At 41.7% G+C, this 21,842-nt stretch overlaps 1 protein-coding gene across 2 annotated transcripts; it reads left to right on the top strand.

Moving 5' to 3' along the window:
- The first annotated feature begins 478 nt into the window (after positions 1–478).
- On the top strand, positions 479–21,593 carry PROSER3 (proline and serine rich 3). Of its 2 annotated transcripts, none has more exons than XM_034423653.3 (13): positions 479–1,111; positions 11,051–11,164; positions 12,218–12,326; positions 12,840–13,138; positions 13,325–13,470; positions 14,309–14,370; positions 15,189–15,268; positions 15,408–15,541; positions 16,730–16,917; positions 18,165–18,668; positions 19,347–19,518; positions 20,395–20,476; positions 21,195–21,593. In XM_034423653.3, the coding sequence occupies exons 2-13, from the start codon at positions 11,154–11,156 to the stop codon at positions 21,259–21,261; spliced, it is 1,854 nt and encodes a 617-aa protein (XP_034279544.2). In that variant the 5' UTR covers positions 479–1,111; positions 11,051–11,153; the 3' UTR covers positions 21,262–21,593. The 2 variants fall into 2 exon arrangements, with proteins under 2 accessions (XP_034279544.2, XP_034279542.2); XM_034423651.3 differs by having other exon boundaries at positions 480–588.
- The last annotated feature ends 249 nt before the right edge of the window (positions 21,594–21,842 follow it).

Genomic DNA, 21,842 nt, shown 5'->3' with positions numbered 1-21,842 from the left:
TGGGGGCAATAAACTGACTTTGTATAAAATAGAACACCGCTTAGGGGGGGCCAAAAAAGCCCTACTAAGCAAGTATATACAAAAGTATGAAGGCTATTGCTTAAGGCATTGTAAGCCGCCCTGAATCTCCGGAGAAGGGCGGCATATAAATCGAACTAATAAATAAATAAATAATATATTGCATTAGGAAATTCTTCAGAGTCCCACTACAGACTGGGCTTTGTGCATTTTTAAGGGTAACCATATGAACAACAACTTCTTCAAAACTTGGATTCAGCTTCACGATAACAACATTGAGAGGGGAAGGGACAACTTCCTTAAAAAAACAACAACCTGGGTTTTAGCTCACACGAGCGTCATCCTTGCGCAAGAGGCGCTGTTTCCATTCGCAAAAGTCCCTCTCTTCTCAATCAGTCTCTGTCTTGCAGCCAACTCGAAAAAAAATTTCTTTTCTTTTCTACCCAATATCATCCGGAAGACGTCAGGTACAGCTTCTGCACTCAAACCTGAACGGCAGTTTGGATTATTTTCGCTTAGATCTCAATTCGGATCAACTTCAACACAAGATCAGAGATCAACCCAAGATCGGTAACCAACAAGGGCTGTAGTAGGTTTGCAAAAAAAAAAAAAAAGAAAGAAAAAAGACTAGCGATCACTTGCAATCTCTTAACATTTTGTAGCCTTTGAACTTCACTCCTTGTCACTTTTTTTTAAAAAAAAAAATACCCAATGAGGATGCACAGGTTGGATTTGGAAATAATGCCCGTTTGTAGTTTTGCAGAATTGCTCAGCCCTGGGGAAAACTTGCGGTTTTGTGCATCTATTTTATTCACTTTAATCATTGCTTGGATCTAACTCTTAGTATTTCCTTAGTCAACACCACGCTTTAAAAGGCTGGCCCAGAGCATGGCGGGACGTGTAGTTCGTACGCCAGGAGAAGTCTCCTACCTTTGGAGGCGGCGCGCGGCACGCAATCCTTTCTGGGAATTGTAGTCCTGGAACTTGCTCTGTCATGGCCGGGGAAGGAAAAAGGGAGGCGCTTGTTTACCCTACATCCTTTGCGCGCAGGGACCGCCTTTTCTCCCCCTGTTGCTAAGCGACCGTAAAGGCGGTAAGTTTATCCTGTGGTGAGCGGGAAATACTTCGGGGGGCCGTGGAGGGTGAAAGTTGTGGGGATTTGAGTCTGGGGCGAGAAGGGCTGGGGAGTCACCCCCGAAGGCGGGGTTACTGCACCGAATCTGGAGTGGCTCGTAAATCCTTCCCTGGGCAGGAAGGACCACACTTCCTATCGTCCCCATCCACCTGGGAATGATGGCTTGGGAAGTCCCAGTCTTGAGGAAAGCTGTGGGAATTCGGCCATTGTTGTGGGGGGAAAAAATGGGAGGCAGGAATATTTATTTTTTTATCCTGCCTTTAAACCACTCGAGGCCAAGAGTATGTCTAATACTCCTTCCTCCTCCTATCCCCACCCCCCAACAACTTGATTTATTGCCGCCCTTCTCCGGAGACTCAGGGCGGCTTACAATGCGTTAAGCAATAGCCTTCATACTTTTGTATATTTTATACAAAGTCAGCTTATTGCCCCCACAAACTGGGTCCTCAATTTACCTACCTTAGAAAGGATGGAAGGCTGAGTCAACCTTGAGCCTGGGGAGATTCGAACTTGCAATAATTGCAGACAGCTGAATGTTAATAACAGGCTTTTAGTCTGTTGAGCTATCCAGGTTGGGTTTGAAAGAGTAATTGTCATGCCTTAAGTGGGACTCGAACTCAACACTCTGGATTCCTAGCCTGGTGCCTTAATCACTAGACCACATCATGGTTGTCTAACCTTTTTGCTCGCCTGGGCTGCATTGAGTGAAGAGGAATTGTCTTGGGCTGCATATAACGTATATAATAATGTATATAAATAACCAACTTCCTTTATTTTTTTAATAAGGTTTCCTGCTTGAGCAGGGGTTGGACTAGAAGACCTCCAAGCCCAAGGTCACTTCCAACTGTTATTGTGGAGTTGCATTACTAGCTGTCCAGCGCCACAGGCTGCCTGTGGGCTTGTAGGTTGGACATGACTGCACTAGATCAAAGTGGCTCTTGTTGTTAGTTGTGAAGTCGTGTCTGACCCATTGCGACCCCATCGACAACGTTCGTCCAGGCCTTCCTGTCCTCTACCATCCTCTGGAGTCCATTTAAGCTCATGCCTACTGCTTCAGTGACTCCATCCAGCCACCTCGTTCTCTGCTGTCCTCTTCTTTTGCCCTCAATCTTTACCAGCATTAGGCTCTTCTCCAGTGAGTCCTTCCTTCTCATTAGGTGGCCAAAGTATTTGAGTTTCATCTTCAGGATCTGGCCTTCTAAAGAGCAGTCAGGGTTGATCTCCTCTAGGACTGACCGGTTTGTTCGCCTTGCAGTCCAAGGGACTCGCAGGAGTCTTCTCCAGCGCCATAGTTCAAAGGCCTCCATTATTTGGCGCTCAGCCTTCCTTATGGTCCAACTTTCACAGCCATACATTGCAATTGGGAAAACCATAGCCTGGACTATACGCACTTTTGTTGGCAGGGTGATGTCTCTGCTTTTTAGTAGTCTAGATTTGCCATAGCTTTCCTGCCCAGGAGCAAGCATCTTTTAATTTCTTGGCTGTAGTCCTCATCTGCGGTGATCTTGGAGCCCAGGAAAATAAACTCTGTCACTACCTCCATTTCTTCCCCATCTATTTGCCAGGAATTGAGAGGGCCAGATGCCATGATCTTAGTTTTCTTAATATTGAGTTTCAAGCGAACTTTTGCACTGTCCTTCACTCGCATCAAGAGGTATCATACTCTTGTTGGTATGTTCACTATTGTGAGCTACACATAAAAAAGTGGGATAAAAGCATCATCATTATAACCCTGCCTCCTTAATCCTGCATTTGGTTAGGTTTAGCCAGAGAATAAACCCCATTAAAGGGAATTGAGCCTTGCTTCAGGACTTGGTTGGACAGGAAATATGCATGAGCCATGATTCAGAATCTGTCTCTGATCTGGAGTCTTGCTTCAGAATGGTCAGGCTTGGGATCAGTAAACCAGGATTCAATTGAGGCTGATCAGCCACAAGCATCTCCTATTTAGCTGGAGCAGTCAGAGGAAGGAGGAACAAGTCCCAGGTCTAGATGCCTAGAGAAGTGAGCAGAGTTCTTTCAATAAGACTCCTCATTAGAGAAAGGTGAAATATGAGTCATTGTAGCCAGCTGTCAGCATATAAGTTTAGGTAGTTGCTTTGCTTGCAGTCTTTATTGGAAATAACTGTTAGGCTTTCCAACTGATGATTCTTGTTCCTGCTTTATTCTTCAGCTCTAATATATATAACTATAATTTAATTATATTTCTATGCCGCCCAACTCCCAAGGGACTCTGGGCGGCTATACCCTTTACTCCAAATGCTATCTACACCTTTTAAGTGTTCACTGGTATGATGCTAGATTGGACCACTTACCTCTTCTTTGCCTCTCTTAATTCATAATTTGAATGATTTATTGGTTTTTGTATCTCAGCCAATGTTTGGAAGCTAAGCAGGGTTGGAGCTGGCTAGTACTTGGATGGGAAACATCCAACAAATACTAGGGCTATAAATGGAGAGGTAGGGAAAACATACTGGAGACAGCAGTTACTTCTATCTTGTTGCCACAAATTCTATATGAATGTGCCAATGAAGTCCAGCTTTCTTGTGCTTCTTGTAAAAGTTTCATCTGTAGACATAAGTATTTTGATTTGTTTTAATATGATGAAAACATTCATCTGTAATCTTTGTACATAAAGTTGCTATAAAAATAAGCCAAGCACTGAGGTTTATGGGGGTTTTGGTCAATCTTGTCTCAAATTGGGACTTGCTAACCCAACTAACACCTGTCTAGGAATATTGCAAAAATCTTGAATAAGCCAGTTGTTGGCCTGAAGAATTTAAAGATTAGAAGAATTTAAAATGATGGCATGTTTAGTGTTCTTTAATTTGATCTGAATTTTGAAACTGGTCAACATTAGACTAATGGTGGTATGTTGAATTTATTGGCCATCCATCTTACCCCAAGGTAACTCTGGACATTACTTTTAACAATGTCCATATAAAGTTTTCTTTGTATTTTAAGTTTTTAATTTCTCACAGCTGGGACTCTGAACTATATAGATTAAATTTGCAACAAGCTAATTTCTTTCATCTTGCTAACTTTTTGGGGAGCATTTGTTTTGGTAGATTTAGATCAGGGCTGTCAAACTCCCAGCGCACAGGCCAGATGTGTCACATGCTGGCCATGGCCATGCCCAATTTAACGAAGGGGGAAAAATATCCCGATACATCACGTGACACCACCGTGACGACGTGAGTTTGACACCCCTGGTTTAGATCGTGTGCAACTCTGAGCATAATATAATTGAGCAGCTTGTTGTGACTTTCCCAGTTATTCAGAAATCATAAATTAAATAACATAGAGATGCAGTGATTAAAAATTTTGCACTGTATGATTTTTTAAAAAATATAACCCTGATAATAACATCCCAGGTCAAGTGACAAAAGAATCTAGGTCTGTTCCTTTCGCTAATGGTTGCTAGCTTTTCTGTATGTAAGAAGTACAGGTAGTTCTCAACTTACAACCACAATTGAACCCAAAATTTATGTTGTTAAATGAGCTTTGTCCCATGTTATGACTTTTTCTTTTTGCCACAGTTGTTAAGTGAATCACTGCAGTTGATACGTTAGTAACCCGGTCGTTAAAGTGAATCTGGCTTCCCCATTGACTTGGTTTGTCGGAAGGTCGCAAAAGTGGATCAATCACGTGACCCCAGGACACAGTAACAGTCATAAATACGAACCAGTTGCCAAGCATCTGAATTTTGATGACATGACTGTGGGGATGCTGCAAAGGTCATAACTGTGAAAAATGATCATATATGTCACATTTTTCAGTGCTGTTGTAAGTCGAGGACTACCTATATTTATACACACAAGCAATGCAGGTTTCAGTTGTTTTGGAATTCAGCTTGGACTAGAGATGATCTCTGAACTGGGCATCCAGTAGAAGATATTCTGATGTTAGACATATAATACAAATTATATAAAGTTTGCATCATTCCCATCGTGGCTCAAATGTCACGCAGTGTGTGCATGTGATGTCTTGCCCTTTGCCTCCCCTTGCAGATGCTCTGAAATCACGTTGTGCTAATTACAATGTTTATATTCCAATGGGCTTGTATAGGACAACTGTCTTCAAGCTTATCTTTTCGCAACAGTAGTTCATTTTTGCGTTCAAAATAGCTGTCACTTGGACAGTTAGCAATAATTCTGAACATTTCTTGACATTTGGCCTTTTAAAAGGTCAGGTAGATGAAGTGGAAACTCAGAGGCGGTATTTCTCTTCTTAGGTACAAATTGCTAATTGAAGCCATCTTGGAAGTACTGTAGTCGTATTCTACTGGTAAATTGGAGTTGTTTCTTTTCAGGCTATTTAATTTACAAATATATGACCCAAGAAATGTACTTTTGAGGCCTTACTTGCTAGGCTGGGCTAAGCCCACCCCCACACCTTTCCCCTCTTGTCACTCATTCTCATCATTTCTGGGAATACACAAATACCTCTTTTTCTCATCAATACAGCCGCTTTAAATGAGCCTAGTGGATTTAGATTTTATGTGCTGTCCTATATAACTGCTTTTGTATCTGCTGCATCGTTAATGCTAATTTACTAGGATGAATACTTTGGACTATAGTAAACAACTCTTGGGTTTATTGAAATGGAAATCCAGCTTGCATGTCTTTGAAGCATCCAAATAACCATTTGGCTTTCAAATGGAAGAAAGCGGCATAGCATTATCTCCTTGATTCATTAAGCTTGTCTATAAAATTGAAACATTCAAGCAGATTCAGTGCTACTCATACATTTAATTGTCAAGGAAATTTTAAAATTCTGATTACTAATTATTTTTTTGAAAGTGACTTGTATGTTTATAAACATAATGGTTTCTCTTTCCCCAATTTGTTTAACATAAGTTCATGTTACTGTTGAGGTGATTATAAATTGTGCTTATACGTAAGGGCTAAAACACTTAAATACTCATAATGCAGCTCATAATACGGCTATGGAGGTGTTTCAGGAATAAAATGCTTGGGTAATCTTCCCTAAATCTGCAACCCATTAATGTAACCACTTAGAAACGAACACAAAAAGTAATTGGTCAAGAGGAACAATGATCCTTACAGAGAACTTTAAAAAGCAAGTTAGATATTACCTAGGTCTTGCATAAAGTGACAGCAGGGTAGTTAATCTGGAAGATTTCCCATATTTTATAATCACTATGGTGAAATATGATTAATTTAAGGAAAAGATTGATCTAGATTAGATTTCACAAAATGGAGTATTGAATTTGGCTACTGGCTTGAATAGTGTGTGATGTACTGCTGTACTTATAAGCATTTAGCTAGAATGATCACACAAAAGGAGAAATCAGACCAAAGGAATTTTTTTTCTGTTCCATTGTAGGAAGTTAGCACCCACCCCTCTCCTGGAAGAGTGAAATTTTAGGAAATACGAAAAAGGCAGAATATTATATTTCCCTGGGATAAGCATGTTTTGAAGCAGCTCCCATCTTCCTGCCCCCCCCACCCTTTGTCAATGGGCCATTAAGGCTTGGGCCAGTCTATTCTACATAACAAAGATCTACCTCCTTCAGGCAGAGCCATAGTAGGAATTGCGAAAGATAGGATTAGCCCTCTACACAATAGCAACAGAAACTAACACAATGGGACCCATCTAGACGAGGCTCACCACATGGCACCTGGGAAGATTGCATCAGCCAGCAAGACCCCCACCCCCTGGGAGTCTGACAACCAATCAGGATACTCTTTCGTGGCCCCAAGAAATGCAGAGCCAGAGAGAGCATAAAAACCCGAGGATTTACTGTATCTGCCTTTTCTGTTCAGGAACTCAAGCCATGTGATCCTGTCCACCATTAAACCATCTTTCCAAGCAGTCTCCATGTTTCCAGTGTCTGTTTCCCCACTTGGAGCAGAACCCAGAAGGATGTTTCTTCCAACACCATAAATGCTGATAATTGGAATTTCTGGCACCAAAAAGAAGACAAAAAATGAAACAGATGACCATGTCAAGAGAAGGGTTGTTCTAGCCTGAGCAGGTGCCATGGAATAAACCACAAGCTATTACTTTAAGTCCCATCTGGATTGAAGAGTTTTTCTTCTTTGTGCCACCATATTAAAATGCAAAGCCAGTCTGCTTTGAGTGCCAAGGCACAGAGGAATTCTTTAAACCTGCCAACCTAAAGACACCACTTTGAAACCCAGCGTAAAAACACTGAAGCAATCCAAATTCTTTAGCAACACATGACAAGGTCCATGTTTTCCTATAATTCTGTTGGTTGGGTGAAAATAATAGGCAGTTCTCAAGAAATACAAGATGAGTGATTAGGTTTGGAAAGGAACTGAGGCTGCCATCCTTAGTTCATCAAGCCTGAGACTGCAATGCCAGTATTGCCCGTGCAAATGATGGATTTTCCATTTCCATCTTCTAGAGTTGGAGGGGGCAGGTCAGTGGCCTGTTTTTCAAAGAATGTGTCATACTTATCGGCTCTGCTTTTTTCACACTGAAAAGCCTATGGGAATTCCTGCACTCCTGCTGTGTTTAATATTGTACTCGCTTTTATTCTCCAGCTTTGATGTGCAGTAGCACTGTGCAGATGCCCTTGTGCCTGGTTCATTCATCAGTATTTGATCCAGACACTGCTGGTGGCAAGAATTGGCACTAAACAGGAGCAGTGGGAGGAACGATGCAAGAAAATGTGTGTGTTTTGTAGAGTGATCTCGGAGGAGTTTGTAGCTTGGGAATTGTGTAATTTCTGCTGTCTGCACGGATGTTAATCTTGCTGAATTCACATGTCTGGCACATTTTTAAAAAAATTGTACCGAGAATGTATTGAAAATCCAATTGCATTTCTCCACAGCATTTTAGGAGAAGACATTCTGGAGCTTAGAAGGATTTATGTTCTGGTGTCTTCTAAGTTGGAAGAAAACGGGCAATGCCTTTATTTAACAAAGAATAAGGAGAAACTTCCTAACAGTGAGGACAATTAACCAGTGGAAAAGGTGGCTTTAGAAGTTGTGGTTTGCTTCATCACTGGAGGTTTTCAAGAAGAGACTGGACAGCCACTTGTCTGAAATGGTATAGGGTCACTTGCTTGAGCAGGAGGTTGCACTAGAAGACCTCCAAGGTCCCTTCCAGCTCTATTCTTAATTAAATAGCTTAAAGCTTGCTTCTCTTCTGGTAAAGATGTAGAGAGAAAGAAGAGAATAAAGGCATTTGCTGGGCAGCCCTTTTACCCTTTCCTCTAAGACACTGTACGAGGCAGGATATGGCTTCAGAAGCACAAATCAGTCCAAAGGATCCAAGAATTGCTGCAGTATGAGAGCCATATTGCTCCAGCCATGACTTGGTTTCCTAAACAGGGGGCAATCTCTACCCACCCCTAGGATCACAGGCTGCTGTAGATAGAGATGGTGTGTCAGATGCAAGAAACAACCTCCTAATCAGTAAACGTCAACTGCTGTGACAAGCCATCTTGGAACAATTGGTGCATAAAGGTTTGGTAGGAAAGAGCGGGATCCTGCTGGTAGCTTCATTAGGAAGGGAATTCCTATCTTCCATGCTGAGATTGTAGAAGCTAAGCTTTCCTGTCAGTATGCAATATGTATGGGTAATTGGGAACTACGGTTAGTTACTGGCATGCCACTGCCACCGAATTCTTGCAATACGATTTCATTTCTGCAGTCAGCAGAACAGCCTATTCCTCTGAGCCTCGAGGGGAATATTTCCTGCCCTGACTCTGGCCCATTCTCATCCCTTATGATTCTTAAGCCCTATTAGGGATCCTGACTAGCAAAGCAGTGGCTTACAGTACTCTGTCAAAAGCTGCCGTCTAGGACCAGCATCAGAGCTGGGTTTAAAAAAACCACATTGGGATGCTACACTAGGAACTACGCCACCTTTGATCACTTGGGCTCATACAGTTTTTCTCCAGAGCAAAGGATTCTGTGCTGTTTGTTGCATCATGCTGTTCACTGTGCCGGGCTATAGTAGGGTCAGTGAATGAGGTGCATTCACGGGAGATGGGGAAGAAAAAAAAGGACAAAAACTTGTTGCCTTAGCAACCGCATATGAGGGGGGTGCCATAGCACCATGGAAATTTCCTTCCCAACTGCCCAAGAGGTGGCTGCAAAGAATTTCTTGCTTGGAAGCCCAGGAAAGTTAGAAACCGGAAAGACTGTTGAGCAGCAAGACAGCTGATGGGAACAAGCTGGGATTCCAATAGTTTTGGAATTGCATTGGATTTTGAGTATGGGTTGAGCTAACCAGGAAATTCCTTTGAATGTGGATCAGTCTCTGGATACCTGTGGTTGACCTGCATGCTGAATATTCATATGCAGCTCCAGAGCACTCTGGAGTGGGCATCAAAAAAGTCTTAAATCAGGGGTCAGCAACCTGCGGCTCTGGAGCCACATGTGGCTCTTTCACCCCTCTGCTGCGACTCCCTGTCACTCAAAATATGCGTCACAACCACCAATGTGCGACACCAGTCGGCACGCGATTTATTGAGCTTTTCAACCCCCGGTAGGCCAACCATAGATAAATCCAAGAAAAGAAAAGTTTCAGAAGAAAACAGAACGTTTAATTCAACTACATATGCTAGTTTTGTGGCCGCTCAAGAAATAGTCAGGCACAGGAAGGGTTTTGTGGCTCCCAGTGTTTTCTTTTCTATGGGAAACGGGTCCAAGTGGCTCTTTGAGTGTTTAAGGTTGCAGACCCCTGGTCTAAGTCGTGGCAACTCTGGAGGGGGTATTTAACATTTTGCAATGCTGGGGGAGCTTGAAAGCAAAATTTCTCCAACATGGCTTGTATGTTTTACCCCCTGATGATGGTATTTGTTCAATAGTATCCGATTCTCAGTGGCTCTATGGACCAGGCTCTAGGGCTGATTTTTTGTTTATTTTCTGTTTATTTGTTCCACTTACAGCCACCTATATTTACAGGCTGTGAACAATAAATCACAATTTATTAACTGCTTTCACCAAGGTATGGTACAAATGAGAATGGCACACAGTAATTACAATGAATTCAATGAAGTTTAGTCATGACCTAATAGTCAAGTCAGTAAGGAGCTATTAACCAATAAGACAAAACAGACACAACTATGCATAATTGCATATTGGGATTCAGGATGGCATTGGTGAGATTCCTAGGAAGTGCCTCATGGGGCAAACCTATCAAATGTCCTTAATTTGAACAAGGTTGCTGCATCATTTGCTGCTTAGCAAATTTGTAGCCTTGGGATATTTGTGCTGGCATAATTTAAAGGTTGGCTTTAAAAGGATTATTAATTTGCTATACATGGAGTGTTTCTGTTGACTTAAGTCTCCCACCCCCACTCTACCCCATTTCTAATGATCAAAGGACTTGTGTCTTGGCACTTTCTTTTACTGATTTCACATATTGTAAATTTGTATTTTAAAGAGTTTAAGCGAGAATAAGCGGTCATGGCCAGGTTCACATATAATGCTAAGCCATAAATTAATCAAGTCATGTTGAGGCTTCCTTTGATATATGAATTCATCATCTGTGATTTACTATTTATTTAGGTTAGCTTTTAACCTGTTCATATGTATTCTTCAAATTATGGGGTTGGACCTGAGGCGCATGTTTTTTTTTTTTTTTTTAATAATATTCATTGGTTGAGCAGAAACTCTTGGGGCCAAGATGGTGGTTTGGAGGGAGCACTGAAAGCAAAAACTTTGTAGCAGATATATGTTTGTGTGTGTGTGTAATTTCCTTCTATAGTGGATGGTCCTTAGCAGAACAAAAGAGTCTGCATCTTTGCATTAAGCATCTTCATCATCATTACCAAAACTTAACTAAAGAGAAATTGAAAATCCACAAAAGCCAAGACTAGGCAAAAGAATTAAATTGTCTGATGCCCTAAGTATTTATTATTTACTGGATCTTCTTCTGTTTGTTTGCTCATAGAACACACTTTGGAAAACCTGACATCATTTTCATGAGGACAGCAGGCAAATATATTTCCAGCCTGGTTTAAACCAGCTCTCTGCAAATATCCTCGTGGAAAACAATGGATTCTAGGTACAAGAGTGGATACCTACTTTTTGTCTTGGAATACTGTGGCAAAGGTGAATAGAATAAGTACCGGTATAATAAGTCCGGTAATATCCGGTATACCGGTATAATAAGTATCAGTATAATAAGTCCGAAATGAAGTGATACCTTAATATGACTTTCTCTGTAAATCCAACTACTGTACACAGATTGAAATAATAGAGCTCTGGGTATACCAGAGGAATGTAATTTTAAGGTTCCTTCTGTTAAAAAAAATTGTACATTGGAAACAACAAGGAGAAGACATTTTAATACATATATACAAATACAAATATATATACAAATATATATTCGTATATTTCCAATATACAAATCTTTCTCTGTATGCCATGTTGCTAAATGCACTGAGGACAGGAACAACTCTGAATTATATCACTTTGTTCTTGCAGCCTCATTTCCCATAGTGTGTAAAGTACAGCTATAGATATGCTGGAGTTCACCCACAATCCATCTTATCCAGTCAGAACCCTATGAAAAGCAGGGCACAGATGTGCTTGGATCCACTCATTCAGCTTTCCCAGAGATTGTCACTGAGTGGCACACTATGATGTGATTGCTGCCATTGACACATTTATTTTTGGCAATATTGTCTTAGTCTCCTTGGGAGAAGCTTAAGTGTCTTTCCTGTTAACTGAGAAAGAAACAAAAGTTAGGGATTAAAAATGGAAATTTGAATGCTCTTAGAAGCCTAAATAACAATATATAAACCCTATCTTATTTAATAACACATCCTGGAGAGAAAGGTTTAGAGGCATCCTCCTGATATTCTGGTTTTCTAGATGTGTATGTTTTTAAAACTGTGGACCCTGTAAATTTCATTTGTCTGGTGCACTCACAGTTCTACCATTTCAGTCTGCGCAATATGTAATTCAATCTCATCAAAAGATCCATATTATCATGTCCATGCTATTTTTTTTTCTCCTAGATTCCAAAAAGTTAGGTTTCCCCCCACTCCCCCATGGTTATGTGTAATGGTAAATGTAGAAACTTGTCTAATTGACATTTCTTGTTTACTCACAGTCTAGCTGTATTCTGCACTCTTGGGAGCCCCTTTTTGGAGGCATCCAGTTCCCGAAGCCATTATCATCCTTCCCAGGCCCAGCCGTTGAGGCAGAAGAAGCAACAGACGGTGAGAAGAGGCTAAAGTCATGCCATGTGGTCTCTAAGGAAAAGCAAACAGCAACTGAAAGCAGACTGTTCTTTTAGATCTCCGGTGATCCATCCTTATGGAATTGGATGATAAGAATTGGGAATCTAGCTATTAGGAATAAAGACTTTTCTCCCTTTCCTTTTTTCTCTGATCTGAAGGCTGAAACAGAAGAGCCACCTCCCTGCAGGAGTTAGACATTCAGGGAGCTGATGGGTATAGCCAAATCATTAGCCTTTTCCTAGAGAGAGCAGGTTGAAATCAACTCAGCCACAAAGATCTTCTTGAGCCAGTCCTCTAGCCTTCTTTCCAGAAATGTAAAGATAAAAGTAGATGTCTTAAAGCACAAGGCTATGGTTGACAATTCTAAAGATTTCATCTACAGGAATCTGATGTATAAAGTCTCATGGAATGAAGCTATGGTCTCTGAAGTTTGGATCTCTGATTTCCATGCCAAGGGGGAATCATGTCTTCTTTATTTTTTTAACTTCTTAGGTTCTGAGCCCATCTCGTTTGCAACATAAGAAGTGCTCTGTCCTTCCTGAGGAGCCAGAACCATTGAGTGCTTCATCCCCTCATTTACTGCCTGACTCCAGCTCCCATGAGGGAAAGCCCCCTAAATCGAATTCCACAAGCCCCTTCAATGAGTCATGGCCCTCAACTGAGCACAGTTCTTCTTCCCTGACTTCAGAAGGAAAAAAGGATCTTCCAGCACAGCATTCATCAGAGGCTAAGACCCTGGATGCACAAAAGCTCCCAGATTCTGCCTCAGACAGTGAATCTATTATTGCCAAGTGAGTCCAGTTGTAAGAGTCACCTTTGAAATGGCAGAATGAAGCTGAGGAACAGATGAATGGGCTTTGTAGATGATGGCCTTGGTTGTTTTTCTATTGATCCTTTTTCCTTAGAGTCCTGATTTCAGGTCCACCTGAAGATGATGATTGTCTACTGGCCAAACTTTCTTTCCTTTTCTTTGGCAGGTATATTGAGCGGTTTCGCTACGGGAAGCCCACTGATCGTAAAGAGCGCTTGGCATCTAGCGGCGGTTCAACTGAGTTCTGGTGGCTTAGCCACTCATTTCTCCCAGATGGAGAATACTCTAAGAAGGAAGCATCGCTATCGTCAGGTAATTCAATCCAAAAGAATAGAAATCTGGCTAGGTTCGTGCATTGTACTCAGTCATCATCTGTCTTACCATGTTTTATTTGGAGCAGTGGCTGAGTTCATATCACTTTGCTATGCCAAAATAAGCAACCACATTGTGACTTTTAACACAATGTGTGAATACAGTTCTTAGGGACACAGAGCTTTTGTCAGACCAAGGCAAAATCTGAGTTTTCTTGTGGAAATAAAAGTTGCATTAAGCACAGGGACGGTGGCAATAGATGGGAAGAACTTTTCATTTGGAAGTTTATAAATATGGCTGTAGGCACACAGGGTCATGTTATCCTTGGGCAACCTCTACTTTCCAGTTCCCAGTTGGGAGACACGAAGTATTGTTAACAATTCTTAGCAAGTGTGGATAATGAACAGCCTTGTCAAGAGGACAACAAGTACTGCATTGTCTTCATCCACTTTGTAACTATTGGGCATTGGTATAAGGTTTTTTTTTAATAAAAGTAATAGTGAAGGGATCCTGAGAATGGCAGAGACTTGGATAATGTTCTTGGTTCCTGAATGTTTTATGCATCCTAGCATTTCCTGCAAGTGGTCTGTTCATAGAGTTTTTGTAGACCTGCTGGAAAGGCGTGTAGGTGATAACTGTGGTTCAGAGGGAACTCTGCAGCTCCATATTTCCATCACATCTGATGCAAATATCAAGAATTTCCTAACCCATTGAAGCATCCTGTGATTTGTTTTTTTTCCTTCTTCTTTGTATGTAAAATATTTTGAAAAGTTATTTCTTTAGAAAGATGATTGCTTTATATAAATCCTTCACTTTTAATGGAGACGTCTCTTTGCAGATAGCAGCCAAAGTGAAGTGAGGTCGTCTCTTTTCAGTCCCATCCTGACTCAAACTGCCTTGGTGAGTAACAAGATATTCTCCTAGACAAGAGGCAGAAAGTAACACAACTCTGCTGGCTTCTTTCTTTTCTGTTTTTCCAGCTCATGGGTAGCCTTGGGCCCAGAGAGTTGAGAAAGCTGTATTTGACAGTGGGGACCAATCCTTATCCGCCATAAAGCTCAGCCTACATGAATGACGTTGAGTTGAGGTGGCTTCTGAGCCTTGCCTCCTTCAGACTGTGAGAATAAAAGAGAATGTGCCCATCTTTGCGGCCCTGAGCTTCTTTAAGGGAGGCCAGAATAGAACTGCAGTTGATACATTCATCAGATACAACTGATGAAATGTGGCTGCATAGGCTTTGTCAAATACATACTCTGAGTAATTGCTCTGCTCTAGGTAGAGAAAAATGTAAGATATGTTACAGTGTTTCATTAGATTTCTCGAGTTTCGTTCCCCCAGTCGCTTCCTTGTTTTTTTATCAAGGACTTAAAAACTTTTAGAAATTCTGAATTTCCAGAGGAGGGAAATCTTGCTTTAAAAATGTTCACCTACAATGAGCAGCAGACAACTTTTCATTGCTTCTGTCTCAGGAGTTTTCTGTTACTGATGACCTTATCTCCTCCCCCTCCCCCCCCTTCTGCCTACATAAGAGTTACTTTCCATGGTCACTTTGCATAGTACCGCCATCTCCCTCCATCCCCCAATAACTTACATATTTTGCATTGGTGTGCATTTCCAAAGGTGTCAAAAATTCCACTCTTCTCCATCTGGCAAAATCTTGGCATGCTTTCCCCCATAGAGTTCTCTTTCTTTACACTTTCTTTATACGTTCTTTGCAGGGAGAAATGCAAGCCGCTTCCGCATTTGACGCTGAGACAGTGAGCCTGCAGGAAAGAGCAGCTAGGGTCATAAGCAGAAGGTACTGGCCTGATTTATATTTTGTCCATCACCCGATAGACCAATGCCATTTTCCAGTTCTGTTTGGGGTCTCAGGAAACTGATATTCCCCTCTTTCCTTCCTAACGAGATGCCTTTTTCAATCTGTCTTCTGCTTATAGCATCTCACCACTGAGTAGTTTCAGGCCTGTAAGCTCTGAGGGGTTTGATTCTACTGCTACGTCCACCAACCCAAATAGCACCCCAGACTTGCCTCAACATGCTCTACAACACCCTGCAGCACACCAAGTCAAAGGTAGGGCGAGATCTGTGATCTAGAATGATTCCCCCCCCCCAGAGGTATTTATAAGTTTGTCTATATAAGGGAGGCCATGAGAGGGTGTCTCTCTCTCTCTTTCTCTTTCTTCGTGTATCAGTCTCCTTGTTGTGTTCTATCTGCATTGCAGTTCTCTGTGTAGAGCTGAAGAGTGATTGCTTGCCTGGTATGTGCCTACCATGTGAATGTATGTATATAGAAGTCTTGTATATAAACCACTGTTTGTAAGACAAACCTCTGTGTCCTGTATTTTGCTCCTGGGTTGTCTCAAAATAGTAGTCGCGCTGTAAACACTCTGGCAGGTCTAAGTGAAAGAAATGGCTACAGAGTGAAAGGGGAATGGGAGAACCCATGTTCAATCAGAAAAGATAATCTATGTAAGTTTATTTATGAAAATGAATCTGTTATGGAGGGAAAAAATGCAGGACGTAGATAAAAGATGGGGGATTCAGGGCCTGGAAACCTTAAATCTGAGAAGGATTTGAATGTGGTCATTGATAACAAGTTGAACTTGAAACAGCTGCTAGAAGAGGTATTGCATTTCTGGGCTGCATTAGAAAGAGAATGATATCAGAGATCTCAGAATAATTATTCCTTTCTACTTGGCATTGGTGAAACTACACCTGGAGTTGTATCTGATTCTGGGTCCACCTTTCCAGGAGATATTGCCAGATTAGGCAGAGTTCACAAGAGGGAAGTGATTTAATGACATGTCTGGTAAAGATAGGGTGAAGGAATTTGGCATGTTCAATCCCAAAGGGAGGTATAATAGCCATATTCGGGTGCATAAAGAGAAGTTGGAGGAAGATGATCAAGAATCACATTCCATGTTTACAGAAACTAGGAGCAGAAATAAAGGGACACAATTTTCAGTAACCATAATTTTGCTTAAATATAAGGAAAAATTCCTGATGGTAACATCTGTATAACAATGGGTCAGTGCACCTATAGAGGCTGTGTATTCATCATCTCTGAAGATCATTACAAAGAGGTGGACAACCATTTCTCTTGCTTGGTTTCCCTGAACTTTGTAGATGATTAGACGAGATGAACCTATTGGCCCCTTTTAACTCTAAAATTATATGAGATGTTCATGAACCACTCATATAGCTCTTTTGCACGGATGACTTCCAATTCATAACAATGTCTTTTTTTTTTGTTTTCCAGAAAGCTTAGTTCTTCCTTATCATACCACTCCAAGTTCTAATATAGCCCACTCTTTAAAACCAGAAGATGACATTCTATTCCAGTGGCGCCTGCGACGGAAGATGGAGGAAGCAAGCAAAGTCGTTGCTGCAATGCCTCCTGAAGTTTGGAGGAATCTGTGCTTCCAACCAACCTGTGCCTCTGGAAAAGTAAGGATTTGAAATCAATTAGTGGAATACATGTAGATTTGGAACTGATGGAATAAAGAGATGCTTTCTTTCCAGTGGCTGTTTCATTCCATTGAATTGAAGATTTTGAATTGACCGCTGTACAAGTATATGCAAAAGAAACATCTTCATAAAATACCTATTTCTGCAAACCGCACACATGCATCCACCTCCACATCAGTGGTGGGTTGCTACCGGCTCTCCCCAGTTCTTGTGAACCGGTAGTGGAAATTTTGAGTAGTTCGGAGAACCGGTAAATACCACCTCTGCCTGGCCCCGCCCCCAATCTATTCGCTGCCTCCGAGTCCCAGCTGATTGGCTAGAAGGAAAAAAACTGTTTAAACTCTTGCCACGGCACTTCAAAGGGCCGCCCTACAGCTGATCAGCGATAAAAGGCAGTGTGGTGGTAGACCAGTGCAAACAAATGGGTAGACCGGTGTGCTCCAAAAACAAATGGGTAGACTGGTGCGCTCCAAAAACAAATAAGTAGACCAGAACACTCCAAAAACAAATGGGTAGACCAGTACAGCTCTGCAAGCAGTTAAAAGTCTGGTAGACCAGTACCTCTTGTAAATCCTAAGGAATTGTCACATGACCATCAAACCATGCCCACAAAATAAGCCACGCCCACAGAACCGGTAGTAAAAAAATTTAGAACCCACCCCTGCTCCACATATACTCTCCGGCCCAAGAACATTTAATTTTCATGAATGTTTTAGCAAGCAGCCTAGGTTATGTTTTATCTGAAAGTCAGCAGCAGAATTTAGCCCTGTGTTGCATGTCAAGAAAACTGACAGGGCAAATACAGAATGCTCCATTAAGGGAAAGAACATGGTGTTATGGCTCCTGATAACTTTTGGACTGCTTTCTTTCATCTTTGTGTAACTTCATGGCAAAAGAGGCGTATAAGATATCTGATTTTGGTTCAAAATTAATCAGATGTTTATAATGAATATTTCAAATAATGCATATATTGGTAAAATGACTTCTGTATGAGTCAGTGAAGACATATATTAGTTAAAATGGCTTACGGCAATTACATCATAGTAGTATTTAACTTTCTTGTGTAGTAAAATTCAATATCAATGTTAACAAAGGAGACAACAGCTGTGCTGATGAAGGAATTCGAAGGAATTCTTGGTTTATTCTCGCAATAGGCACTTCTTCATTGCGTGCTAGGAACTGAAGGCCAGAAATGCTCTTAAATATTTTTTTATTCCACCTTGCAGATGGAAAGAGAAGTTCTGAAGTCAACTGAGCCAACCCCTTGGAGGGACACAGACCAAAAAGTGTTGTCAACTTCCGAGTCCCACCTAGATATTAAATATACCCAGAGTCAGTGCCATCCTTGCTCCTGTGCAGGCATGCTGAGGAATGGAGTCACTTCTGGGCAGCGTATTGAAATCATTTCCCCCAGTAATGGGATAGTGGTAACTGGAGGTTCTGAAGGCAGAGATGAGCCAATTGTGAAGGATCCAACCCCACAAAAAGACCATATTCCTGATTACCTGGAAACATCTCCCTCAAGACCTGCAAAAGCCAATGAGTCTTTGGGCCAAACAACTTCACGTCATGTTCAACGGACAGCTCCATCTGACCAGGGAATGCACCTGGAACTCAGCAGAAGATCAGGGCTTTGCAGAGACAAGCAGAGTCAAGCAAAACCAATTCCAGACCCCAGACAGTCAACACGCAGCCCTACAAAGCATTCAGTTCAACATGTACTATCAGAGGTAAAATCCCTAATCCATCCGCCTGATTGTTATCACAGAACAGTTCTGTGGCATTAGCAATAGTGTTTAGATTTACATACCGCTCCATAGTGCTTCACAGTTTACAATGTGGGTCCTCATTTTACCGGAAGGATGGAAGGCTGAGTCAACCTTGAGCCAGTTAGGATCAAACTCCTGGCTGTGGGCAGAGTTTGCCTGCAATATTGCATTCTAACCACTGCACCACCTCATAAATAGAACTGCAGTGCTTCAGATTCAAAATGTACGGGCCTTCATGAAGTGCTGCATATACGTTTTTAAAGTAGCCGTGTCTTCCTGGGATCATCAGGATGGCCAACTGAATAATACTGAATTGTAAAGATCCCATGTCATTGGGTTTTTGAGAACAATGATTTAAGATTATGTTCCAAGGAAAGAAGTTATTGCCTCTCTTCTCCAATCTTGGGGCCTTAAGTTCATTAGATTGGCCAGTGTGCAACCCAAATACACTGGACTCGTCAAGCTGGTCTCTTGGCCTGATCCCACAGAAACACTATTGTTTACCTTTGAAAGGAAGGCAACAGGATTCGTAAGAGCATTAAGCAGGTCAGCTTTAGCCTCTTTCGTGTCTACTTTCCTACTCAGGTCCTGAGAACAGAAGGCAGTTTGAACGGGCTTCCTTTTTTCTGTCTTGCCCAGGTAGTTGCTGAAAGGCTTTTCTCCCCACCTGATTCTCCAGCTCTTCCTCGGGACAAACCAAAGAGAAGCTCAAGAACTTTGGGTCCAGAGAAGGCTATTCCAAAGAACGCTGTCACTCCCACCCATCCCCAACTCCTGAACATGGCTGCTCAACTGCTGGAGCAGGCTGAAGGTATAGTAGAATCCACGGGGACAGGACAGGTGGCTTGAATATCATGGGGATCTTCATCACAGCAGCCATTTTGAGAAGGGGGATTACACTGCATTTTGCTGTGCATTTCTAAGTGCAAATTTATTCTTCCCACTTGGGGAGTTTTTCCATCAAGCTGGGATGTGGGTCAAGGTTCTGATTCTCTTGTTGGCTGTCCCGGGGCACGAGGGTAGAGTGCGATCGCTCTGCAATGCTTCTCTTGGGCAAGGGGTGAATTTAATTTGAACTCTACAACTTAAGTTAATCATACTTGGGAAGAAATAAGGATCTAGTTGGAAATGAGATGACGAACACATGAAAGAGGCATGATACAAACAAACCGTGTCATGTTGCATAGCTGTAGCATGTAAGTTTTATTTTACTGGCTTGCTCTGCAATCTGACTGCATTCCTAGTTGGCATAGCCCTGATCCAAGCAGGAAGCTGTTGAAAGCTCCAACCGTAGTGGCTGGATGCTGCTCCATGGTTATTTTAATAGGAACCCTTTCAGCATGTGTCATTCCCTTGCTAGCCAGCGCAGATGGGAACAGAGCCAAAGGCACCGGTCAAGTTCAATTAAGAGACAGAAAGGTTTGTGAGATCTGGACAGTGGAAGGGGGAAGTTGGGGGGGGGAGAAGGAAGTCAAGACGAAGGCTGCAGCAGTTGAAGAGTTCTGTATTTGTGAGGGAGTGAAAAAAAGAGATCCTAAGAAATTGGGCTTAAAGGATACAATGGCGTCCTAGGAACAGAGATATGGCTTGGCTTTAATGGGGACAGTTAGTGGTGGAATTTAACAGAAGTGGCTTAAAATAAAAGAGATGGTTAAAATAACAGAGATGCTATTTTTCTTTTGTGTAGACTCAGATGGCTTGGAATTTGAAGACGACCCTCTATTACAAGTGTTGAGAGGTCAGAGGGAATCGTTGCGCAACGAGCTTCGGTAAGTAGCCATCCTTCCCCAAATGCTTGGAGGATTTGGGATGGTGACTTCTTCAGAGGTGCTTCTAGCAACTGTTTAGTCATTAAATGGAATCTGCCTCTCTTTAGTTTCATCAGACCTTCTAATATTGTAACACACAGTGATCGTTATCCATTCCCCTCTAGTACTTTTCTGGGTATTGACAGGAAGATGTGTATTTAATTCTGAAAAAGCTGCAAGAAGCATCTTACAGGACTGAGTGAATTCAGCTCGATCATCTGACTGTAGGGGTTTTCTTTTTTTGGTAGTGCTGTTTAAGATTCAAATTCCTAGGCCTCCTATATAAAATGGAAAGCATGCGCTAAGTGCCAGAGTACAGTATTTAAAAATTCAGAGTTTTAACTGCCAGCTTATTTTTAAAATGTTCAGTAAAGTTTGTCATCTTGCTTGTTCTGGAAAAGGAGAACAAATTTTGCAAACCATGTAAATTTGTCTAATGTACATGCATCTCTTGCTTAAGCTTTGTTGGTTTTTCTCTAGAACCCAGGGTGGGAATGCTCATTGCTTTCTTGTGGGTGCAGTTGCATTGCTCCCTGCTTCTCAACCGTGGTTCCATTCAAGATCTATCGGATTCTGCTGGCCATTGTTTTCTGCTGTTAACTCTGGTTTCATGTTTTATGTTGCTCTGGTGCCCTCTGGCCCTGAAAGTGGCATGCATTTATGTTTCATTTGCTTGCAGAGCTGTGGATTTCCAGATCACTCAGATGGAAAGTAACTCCTTTGATCAGGGCGTCTCTCACCGATGACCACCTCCTGTGCTTTCTTTGTTGAACCCTGGGTGGTTTAAGGTCCCTCCCTCAAGGCATTGCCCAGCATTATCAGGCACTTCAGGATGAATTCAGTCAAAGGGTTTTGAAGGTGCTTTTTATTTATTTATTTTATTAACTCTAGTGGTTTTTGATGTCTGCCTGCCCTTAGCAGGCCAGCATTTTCCTAGAAGATATTTTGGGATTGCAGAATAGCCAAGCGATGATGTGTAGGGATGCCTCCACTTTATATTCAGTGTGCTGTTTCCATGGTTTCGGTGTATATTTCACATTGCATTTAAAATAAATGTGTATTTTTGGATCAAAACAAATTGTGATAATTTGCAGTGTACTCTAGCCAGATACATTGCGTCTAATGAAAAGTGGATCAATGGAGTTCAAACTCATTTGTCTCAGAGAAATGGGAATGAATATTTCCTTGTACAAAGAACAAAGGGAATCTTTTTGGGAAGGGGGAAAAGAGTATTTGTTTTGGAACAGAAAAGAAGGCTAAAGATCTCACCCTCGAACCCAAATTAAGTTTAGCTTGTTCCTTTTTTTTAATTCCATCTTTTCAGTTG

Source organism: Pantherophis guttatus, chromosome 10 (genome assembly GCF_059756535.1).
Source record: "Pantherophis guttatus breed Tessera chromosome 10, ASM5975653v1, whole genome shotgun sequence".
NCBI lineage: Eukaryota > Metazoa > Chordata > Lepidosauria > Squamata > Colubridae > Pantherophis > Pantherophis guttatus.
This window is presented reverse-complemented; position numbering and strand designations above follow the sequence as displayed.